Here is a 10414-nt window from a genome sequence, read left to right as displayed (position 1 = left end):
GAAAATGAATACCGAATCCTTGGAAACAGTCTTGACGATAAGGACGTATTCGATGTGAGCAAAATAATGGGTGCCGAATCTCTGGAAACAGTCTTGACGACAGGGACGTACCCGGAATAAAAGAGGAAAAAAATATGAGGAAAAAGGCTCGAGAAAAGAAAAAGTTAAAAAAATTCTCTTGGTTATTTTGTGCTAAAGGTTATTTGAGAAAGAGTGATAAATGCAATAGGTATATGTGTTTAGTGTTTATTCTTCAACCTATGTGCTTGTTAAGATGTTGCATTATAAATCGTATGAAATCATGAATTTTGATTGTTGATTCAAGCTTAATTGTAAAATCTTTGGTTCATGGTTATACTTTAATGCATGCTTGTTTTTGTTATAGATGGGTTTATCTTCTTTTTATTGCAACACATGACTTGATATGCTATATGTATGCTAAGCTCTTGAATATTTATGAACATAATTCCTATGCTTGATGAAATCATTGTCAAAAGGGGGAGAAGTAATGTGAAAATTTTTGGATTTTTGAGAAGCAAAGTGAATTTTTGAAGAGTTGTTGCGAAGAGCATGTTTTTGGTTCAATTGGGAATTTCTTTCTATTAAAAAGGGGGAGAAGTTTTCTTTTGGATTTTTGAGCACGATGTGTACATTTGTACGAAGTGTGTTTTTTATCACCAAATATCAAAACATTTTTATGCGTTTGCCAATGTGTTCATCAAGGGGGAGATTGTAAAATCAAAGGTGTTTTTTATTATTATTCTGTGATGAACAATTGGGCATTGGAGATTATTGGTTTTGTTATTTGGAATTTATTCACGAAGTGGTTTTGGAGATGATTGGATTTCACAGGTGAATATACAGGAACTGCTGTGATTATATGTGGACCGGTCAGACCGGGCTTGTGCTGCCGGTCAGACCGGCGCAGCCCGCGGTCTGACCGGCCGACACTGTGTCGGTTTCGGTTTCGGGCTGTTTATTTGGATATCCGAGTTTATTCCATGATTATGACTTCTAGATGGATACTATACGTATGTAATACTATTGTTTGCTGCTAATGAGTCAAGTTGGAGATAGCTTGGTCTCGGAATATGGTTTCTTTGTTTGTTCCATGTGTAGGTGACTCGATGTCTCGGGAGAGTATTTGCGGTGATGGACCGGGAGTCGGCTTGGGGATAAGACGACGTCCGTGGTGGTCAGAGATCATGCGGGATACTAAGGCTAGAGTTGATGCACGTGGTTGATGGTGATTCCATATGGCATACGATGGAGTTATTGTGTGCGTATGGAATGCGGAGTCGAATTTGGAAGGAGTCCAAATTTGGTACGTTTGGTTATGTAAAGTTTCTTTCTTGTACTAGTGGGTTTCCTAAGGTGTTTAGGACTCCTAGTATGAGTTTGGTTTGTGGCTTTAGGCTGCCTACCTCATGTATAAATAGAGGGGGAGCGTGAGGCTTCCCGGTATCGCTTTAGAGTGCAATTGAGTTGAGTTTTGATTTAGGGTTTCGAGTTTAGTCGAAATTTTTGTAAGGAGTGCTGTTGGTGCACTTTGTAAACACAGAGAGAAGTAATAAAGTCGTCATCTACTTTAAGAGTTCTTCGATTTGTGTTTTACCGGGTTTCGGCGGTCCAACCGGCGACATACCGGCGGTTAGACCGGCGGGCACACGGCGGTCAGACCGGCGGCGACAGGAGTCGGCGGTAGGCTTCTCGGCGGTTCGACCGATCGATCTACATCGGTGAGACCGACGATCATCAGGCGGTCAGACCGGCGCAGTACCTTCGGTCAGACCGTGATCCATCGATTTCGAGGGTAACTTTTATTTCCGCTAAAAGTTTTCGGGTTTTGGGTATACCAACCATTCACCCCCCCTCTGGTTGGCTTAGTTCTTGTGATTCGATCCTACAATAAGTCGTTTATTTTTTTCCTAGTCAAACTTCTTTAAAGTTTATAGAAAAATATAATAGTATTTTCAACACAAAACAAACATATTATTAAAATATATTCAATGATAGATTTAATAAAACTATTTTGATATTTTAGATGTTGCTAAATTTTTCTATAAATTTGGTCAAACTTAAAAAAGTTTGACTAAGAAAATAGTCAAACGATTTATAATATGAAATGGAGGGGGTACTATTTATATATGCAATATTCTTCTTTCCCAATGTGGTTGAGAAAACCACACAAATGGTGAAAAACGGAGGAAATAGGAGATGGGCGACACCCTCAGGTGCAATAGGAAGCAATTCTTCGTGTGCATTACTTCCGTAAGTTTCAGAAAAGTACAATCTAGCTTCCCATGTTCAATATTTTAGAACACATACTTTCAAATTTTCAATGTATTTAGTTGTTATGAATTGAGTGTAGTAAGTTCCTTATGATCCTGAATATTCTTAGGAGTTAGGATCCAATATATTCCTGCCTCCTAAAGTCCTAATGGTCAAGTTACTTCCATATTTGTCTGAATTTTGGTGCTAGTATGATAATAAGGGCTTGTGATTATTCCTTTTCTGGATCCTAGTTAGTTTGGTACTTGAAGTCCTTTGGATTGATTCCTGCATTTCCTTTCTTCATTTAGGCAGAAAGAGGTATTATTAACCATGTGGTAAGCAGGCATGGTTTGGTAGTCAACATTAAGATTTTATCATCTGCCATCTGTGTTCTTTAATGGTTTGCTTACTCCCCAAGTGCATTGTTATTGAAATGTGTTTACAAGAAGCTATAGGACCAATTTCAGGACTAAAAAGAGAAAGGAAAAACATCATGGTCAGAGAGAGAGAGAGAGAGAGAGAACCATTATTCCATTCAGTGTTCACAATTCTTATTTGCTTGTTCCCTTATACAAACTACCACCCTGGTGCCCCTAAAATTCATTGGTTGAATCAACTGGAGCTTCAACTTCAAACTTGTAGTTCTAAAAACACGATGACTGAGCCAAGCAGTCATTGACGAAGATGACCTCCTTCAGTAATTAAATCCCAGAACTATTTAGTCATGGCCTCATGGAACAATTACTCTTGAGCTTCTCCATCAGTTATTTGTTCTACTAAATAAAAGTGCTTCAGAATTCAGAGGTTGTCGGAAAACAATAAGAGGATGGGTGGTGCATCAGTATATGATAGACATCTTTCATTGTAGGCCTTGCCTGAGGAGATGTTTGCTGGCAAGCAAAAGCCACTTTCACAAGCAGAGCAATATCCTCCTCCATCATTGACAATAATGGGCGTTGGTCCAAATTATCCAATGCAAGCTTTTCACGCTGTCCAGCAGAAGTAATGGATTGCAGTTCTCTTGGATATCTCCCCATTACAATCTCTAGCACAACCACACCAAAACTGTAGACATCACATTTTGTTGTCACAACCGACGTGTATGAGAGCTCTACATCGCAAGAAATTACTGTAATTACTTGGGGATCTGGTAAATATGCATGTTACTACATACTTTCTGTGTGCAAGAATAATCAGGTTTCAGGTCACATACCTGGGGCTATGTAGCCATATGTCCCTGCCAGTTCACTCCAATTTGATGAATCAGGTTTCAGTATCCTTGATGTGCCAAAATCCGAGACATAAGCCTTGAAAGCACTGTCTAGCAATATATTGTTACTTGTTATGTCACGGTGAATGATTGGTGGGTTGCATTCATGATGCAAGTAGTATATAGCTTGAGCCACATCTCGTACGATAGCAGCTCGCTTTGGCCAATCTAGTTCCTTTGCTACCTCTTCATTTTCTAAGGTCACATGAAGGCTTCCTCTATCTATGTAATCATATACTAGAAATTTGTAATGGGGATGTGAGCAATACCCATATAGCTTGACAATGCTTCGATGTCGAATCTTCATTAAAACTTCAATTTCATTGAGGAACATCTTTTCATCGGTCATCTCTGCTTCAGTTGGATGAAGCTTTTTCACTGCAACCAATCGACCACCTTGAAGCTGAGCCTTGAAGACAGTACCATACCCTCCTGCTCCAATGATGTGCCTTTCATTGAAATCTTCTGTTGCACTAGTGATATCCTCGAATGCTAGTTTCCCATCAAAATTCCACACTGAAAACACATCTCTTCTTTGAATGGCTGTGGTTTGTTGTGATGTTTTCCTTCTATGAAAAGCCATAATCACAATGAACGTTGCAAGAATAAGGGCTATGCATGTCGGAAGGGAGATAGCTAGTGCCAAATTGTGAAAATTTCTTTTATGATGATCCAACTTAGGAGCTGAATAGCAAGGTGGTAGGCCAGACATGTTTCCACATAGACCTTTGTTGTGAAGAAACCAGCTGCTAGTTGAGGCATTGCCAAATAGTCGTCCTGTAGGAAGAGGCCCTTCCAGATTGTTGTATGATAAATCAAGTGTGGAAAGACTAACCATGTTTGCAAAGGAGGATGGAATGTTTCCATTGAATTGATTGTGGGAGAGGTTTAAAAGTTCTAGCATTGCAAGGTTCCCAAGCTGTGCAGGGATTCCTCCTGTGAATTTATTATTGCTAGCATCCAACTTGATCTGCAGATTTACTAGATTTCCAATGGTGACAGGAAAACCTCCACTCAAGTTATTGCCGTTAATATTGAAGTATATTAGCTTGGTGCAATTGCCAAGCTCTGGAGGTATTGACCCACTTAACTTGTTTGAAGAAATATCAAGGTGTTGCAACCCACGCATTCGTCCAAATTCTGATGGTATGTGCCCTATAAATTTGTTACGTGCTAAGGTGAGCATGTATAGATTTGTTAGATTGCCTATACCTGGTGGTATCTCCCCTGTTAGGTTGTTAGTATGAACTACAAGAATTTCCAATCTAATCAGTCTTGAGAGCTCGGGCGGTAAGGCTCCGGTTATCATGTTCCTTGCTAATGCCAATGAGTTCAGGTTGGTACTTTCAGCCCAATTTTTTGATAGTTCACCGTAAAGATTGTTTTCCTCTAAGTTTGCATCGATAAGCTGTGGGTATGGTCCAAAATCGGATATATCTCCTGTGATCTGGTTGTAAGCTAGGTGTAGGCTCTTTAAGCTCTTACAAGTCTTTAAGCTTCTAGGAACACGGCCGGTGAACATGTTGTTGGCAACATTGAATGTTTCAAGTTGGCCCCCTTTGCAAATTTCAGAGGGTAAATTCCCCGAGAGAGAGTTGTTGAACAAACTGAGCTCAACTAAACCTGTAAGATTCTCAAATTCTTGAGGCAGAGGACCTGACAGAGTGTTATCAAAAAGTGACAACCTTCTCATGCTCGTAAGGTTTGAAAAGGTTGCAGGAATTGAACCTGAAATCTGGTTATCGGCAATAAACATCGCTTCAAGGTTCACCAAATTTCCTATCTCATCAGGGATGAATCCCATAAACTGGTTCTCATAGAGGTAGAGGTAGTTTAGCCTAGTAAGGTTCCCTATGCTAGCAGGAATAGGGCCTCTTAGCTGGTTTGTATACAAAACTAGGCTAGTAAGATTGGACAACCAACCTATCTCTTGTGGAACATAACCTGTAAGCTGATTCATAGCAAGATAAAGTATGTTTAGTTGGGTGAGGTTACAGAAAGATATTGGAATTCCACCAGTGAAATGGTTATTGGCAAGCTCAAGATCTTGCATCTCTTTTAGGTTGCCTAAAGATGGTGGAATGGGCCCTGACAGCTGATTACTGTGAAGGTAGAGGAGCCTTAGCTTTGTTAAATTGCTGATACTTGTAGGTATTTGGCCACTTAATGAAGTGCCACTGAGCTCCAAATTAACTAGGTTGGTGAGCTTCCCAAGCTCTTCTGGGATTGGCCCAACTAGGTCGTTTAGGTGGATGCTGATATCCATTAGCATGGTTAGGTTTCCAAGTGAAGGAGGGATGTGACCTGTGAGATTGTTGAGTGAGAGTCCCAGATATTGACTAAGGCTCCTCATGTCTCCTATCTCGGATGGTATTCGACCATGGAGCATATTATCAGTAAGATCAAGGTAGGAGAGTGCAGAAAGTGTGCCGATAGAGGGCGGGATTTCTCCAATGAGGCTGTTAGAGCTGAGGTCAATATAGTTGAGGAATGGGAGTGCCGAGAAGTTGAGCTCACCAAGTCGCCCGCTGATGCTTGAATTTGGTAGGGAGATGGTGGTCACCACCAACGGTGCGTTGTGGCTACACTCGATGCCCGTCCAATTGCACGGGGTAGTGTGGTTTTGCCATGAGTTTAGCACCGGTACTGATGAGCTTCTTCTCAGGCTAGATTTCCATTGGAGGAGGGCCATTTGTTGTGATGTTAGAGATATGCCTCCATGCCCAGCCACAGCAACTGCTGTTTGCAGCAAAAGAAAGCATGGCTGGAACAAGATGAGATTTACTGCTAGTTGTATGAGTTGTAGGTTTGTGTGGAAGAGCTCCATGGCTTTCTTGATTGTTAGCTAGGTTGATATTTGCTGGATGGCTTGAACATGCATGTCTCCTGGAGAGGAAGTGATAACATAAGCAATGCGACCCCATGGTATATATAGTGTCGCAGCTGAGATCGTTAAGAGAGCATCTTTAACAAAGCATATGGTCTACCAGCAAAAATAAAAATAAAATAAAATAACTAGTAATATTGATCAAATGTTACTTTTGCATTCAATCAAGACAAAATATTGGTTTCTTCTGCAGTGTCTATATAGACTTTCCCGTCCACGGAAATATGTGCTGGGATACTTAAGGTGCGTTTGGTTCACGGTCAAGGTTAGATGGGATATGGCGGTCCATATTTTACTGGATATGGCCCTCCAGTTTTTTGTTTAGTGGAGTATGGCGATCCAATTTTTTGTTTGGTTGTAGGGATGAAGGTGGATTTGGTAATCCATTTTTTTGTTTGGTTAGGGGGAGTAGGATGGATCAGTGGATACAATCACCCCTACACTAAAGGTGGTGAGTATACCCCTTCAAAATTCATCAAAACCACAAAAATATCAATCACTACAAACAAAAAATAATCTAAAGGGAAATATAAGAAATCACAAAGAAATAAAAGGGGAAAAGGAGAAAAACAAACAAAAAGAAAAAAAAGGTTATCCGCGCTCTTCTCGCCGGCCACCGCCTCCGAACTCTCCTCCTCGCACGCCGGCCGCCGCCTCCGGGGTCGCCTCCTCGCTCGCCGACCGCTGCCTCGTCTCCGCGTTTGACGGCCATCGCCTCGTCTTCAGGCCGCCGCCTCACCTCCTCGTTCGCCGACCGCCGCCTCACCTGCTTGCTCGCCAGGTCGCTGCCCCATCTCCTTGCTCGCTAGTGACAACGACAATAGAACCCCCTACCGCCTCACCGGATCCGTCGCCTCCAGATCCGGTCGTCGTCATTGTCGTCTCCTGCTCCGTGCCCACACCGGTCGTCGGGGCGCCCTCTCCCGCTGCCGTCGCCTCCGGCCTCGCCGTCACCGTCGCCTCTTCCCGCTGCCGCCGCCGCCTCCGGCCTGCGGACTCGCCGCCGTCACCTCTTCCAGCTGCCGCTGCTGCCTCCGGCCTTCGAGCTCGCCACCGTTGCCTCTTCCTGCTGCCGTCGCGCTCCATTCTCGTACTAGATGCCGCGCTCGTCACCGTTGTCGCGTGGTGAGGGGTGACGCGACCCAGCTTGGTCGCTCACCTGGGCACTCAGGCGGCTGCATCCGGGCAAATCGCCTAGATCCCTCCATCTGGTATATGAGGGGAATATTCCCCTCCGGGCCGCCTAATTCCATCCCTGCCCACCAACCAAACACCCACAAAAAATGGGCTGCTATGTCCTATCCACCCAAATCCCTCCATCCAAACATACCCTTAAGTTTCTGTCCAACCATCTATGTGCCTTTTGATCTCCATTTAAATACAAATGAAAAATGAGCATATGTTCAGCGAAGAAGAGTACAAAATTCGTGTTGTCTGCTAAGTTCAGATACTTTGTTTTTTTTTTTGCATAAAATTTATCAAGGAAAAACTAATTTTATCCTTTCACAATAAGCCTACATCGGAATCCATAGATAATTCTGATTTTTTTTCCATGTAATTTATCATCCTTGAGAAAGTATCAGGAGATATTACATTTCCTATATTGTAAATTTTGGTATCTCCAGATACTAATAAGTACTCCCTTCGTCCAAAAAAAACCCAATCCTGGGTGTCCAGATTCAAACCCAGGATTGGGTTTTTTTTGGGACGGAGGGAGTACATCCAGTAACACAAAATTTTGATATCTCAAGGATCGGTAAATTTCTCCCTTTTTTTCTTGTTTTGTTTGGTAGTTTGCTTGGTGCCAAGCGTTCTTACTTCCACTGATGACTAATGAAGATCCACATGTGTATTCTGATTGTTTTTGCTTGTCTTTCTTGGTCTGCAAATACGAAGTGAAATTAAAAAAAGATGAAAAATGGGATTGTTTTTTTTCTGCAGGAAAAATTGGGGATTGACTCATCGACCAATATAGTTCAAGTCTACCCGCGTCGAACAGCCATCAATGTTGATTGTCAGCGTGTTTACTGGGCACGGAAATGTTCATGACAGAGACCTGTCAAGGACTCTTGTCCCTTTCATACAGAAACAGAAGAGACTTCAACCATAGTACCAGGTAAAGCACGGTAGCAAAACAAGGTTGGTTTGGCTCTCCTGATCAACTAAATGATACCCGTATTTTGCTGTAAATGATACCCGTATTTTGCTGTGAGATATATATAGATATAAATGGATACTCCCTCCGTCCTCTAATATAAGGGATTTTAATTTTCTACTTATACTATGTGACCATTCATCTTATTAAAAAAATTTAGAATTATTATTTATTTTTTTACTTAATTTATTATCCAAAATACTTTAAGCATAACTTTTCGTTTTTATATTTACATAAATTTTTTGACTAAGACGAGTTGTCAAACAGTGAAGCAAAATATTAAAATCCTTTATATTATGAGACGAAGGGAGTATATGCTAAATGCAATAGAAATACGGATAGTTTTATGTTGAAATAGCGTGGAAATGATATAAGGAATTATGATTTAGCTTGCTTGTATATTATAATTTATACATGACGTAGTATAGTTCCATTTAAGTTTTAGTGTGTACTAATAATTGTCATGCATGCGATAAGATTTTGATGTTTAGTGGGTTGATGTGGCTTGATTGCATGTAAACTAATACTAATTGCTATGTTTGTGAGTTCTAAGTGTTTGGACGGTTGTAACTTTATACACGATATATATGAATTAATAATTTATTAATACAAGGCCACTCTTGCAAATTTATGCATATGCGAATGAAAGATTTTTATAATCTCAGATCAATTAAGGCGAATCCAGAAAACGGATATCTGCCTGATTATCAATCTCACTTTGATTAAAAAAATAAATTGTTACTCCGTATATGAATAATGATAAGCAATATTGATTGGATAAAAGTTCTGAGCTTCCTGACAATTTATTGTTGTAGAGATGGACAAAATTTAGGGTGTGTTTAGTTCGCAAAAAGAAAATTTTTGAGTGTCACATCGGATGTTTGACCAGTTGTCAGAAGGGGTTTGGACACGAATGAAAAAACTAATTTCATAACTCGTCTGGAAACCGCGAGATGAATTTATTAAGCCTAATTAATTCATCATTAGCACATGTGAGTTACTGTAACACTTATAGCTAATCATGGACTAATTAGGCTCAAAAGATTTGTCTCGCAATTTCCATGCAAACTGTACACTTTATTTTTTTTATCTATATTTAATGCTCCATATATGTGCCTAAAGATCCGATGTGATGTTTTTGGGGGAAAAAAATTGAGAACTACACAAGTCCTTAATTGGTCCGGTTGCCAAGACTTGCAGGTCTTGCTTTAGAAACTGCAAAGTCATCTAGATTTGTCTCTCTTTTTTTGTCAGCTTGGTGGTCTACAATTTCTTTGCTCTGTGGACTTGTGGAGAGGGAAGTGATTGAAATTAGTGAGTTTGTCAAGTTCCGTGGATTACCCCACTGATCATTCTACGTTGGATTAGGACTGGTGGTTATCACCGGTGGTAATTCTCTAACCTCTCTAAATTACTACCGGTGATATATAAATTACAATTCTAGCTCTCAGGCTTTGTCCCACAAAAACTGTAATTCTAATCACGTGGGATCCAGCAAATTGACTAATCTAAATATGTTTCCTTATGGTCTTCCAGCCATCCCACAATCTTCCTTTTAATCTAAAAATATTTCCTTAATTATCTCAAACTTCCTTTTAATCAATTTTATATATGGAATATGTGCATCTATTGTGTTCATTAAATAAGGTCATTGTGGTCATTTTCTAATCCTACTATTTTATCCTAAATTAGCTAAAAGTGTAATTTATATGGGACAGAGGTAGTACTGATCAAAGCACAGCCGTAAATTGCGGGAGCTAGGATTTGAGTACTAGTGGGTATAGCCATGTTCCAATGGTACGTCATGATCTGTTCAACATTTTTTAGT

General features: G+C 40.5%; 1 protein-coding gene across 1 annotated transcript; it reads right to left on the bottom strand.

The window, feature by feature from the left end:
* Positions 1-2845: 2845 nt before the first annotated feature.
* LOC127780730 (MDIS1-interacting receptor like kinase 2-like) lies at positions 2846-6344 on the bottom strand. Its single transcript, XM_052307686.1, has 2 exons — positions 3488-6344; positions 2846-3385 (listed from the first exon to the last, which is right to left on the bottom strand). The coding sequence occupies exons 1-2, from the start codon at positions 6234-6236 to the stop codon at positions 3066-3068; spliced, it is 3069 nt and encodes a 1022-aa protein (XP_052163646.1). The 5' UTR covers positions 6237-6344; the 3' UTR covers positions 2846-3065.
* Positions 6345-10414: the final 4070 nt, after the last annotated feature.

The sequence above is a fragment of the Oryza glaberrima genome, chromosome 7 (genome assembly GCF_000147395.1).
Source record: "Oryza glaberrima chromosome 7, OglaRS2, whole genome shotgun sequence".
In the NCBI taxonomy this organism is placed as follows: Eukaryota; Viridiplantae; Streptophyta; class Magnoliopsida; order Poales; family Poaceae; genus Oryza; species Oryza glaberrima.
This window is presented reverse-complemented; position numbering and strand designations above follow the sequence as displayed.

Excerpts from the sequence above, each read along its gene's own strand:
- LOC127780730 (XM_052307686.1), bottom strand. The coding sequence starts at position 6,236 with ATGGCCCTCCTCCAATGGAAATCTAGCCTGAGAAGAAGCTCATCAGTA. Across the intron at positions 3,386-3,487 it reads ATATGGCTACATAGCCCCAG|AGCTCTCATACACGTCGGTT; the intron begins GTATGTGACCTG and ends CTTGCGATGTAG.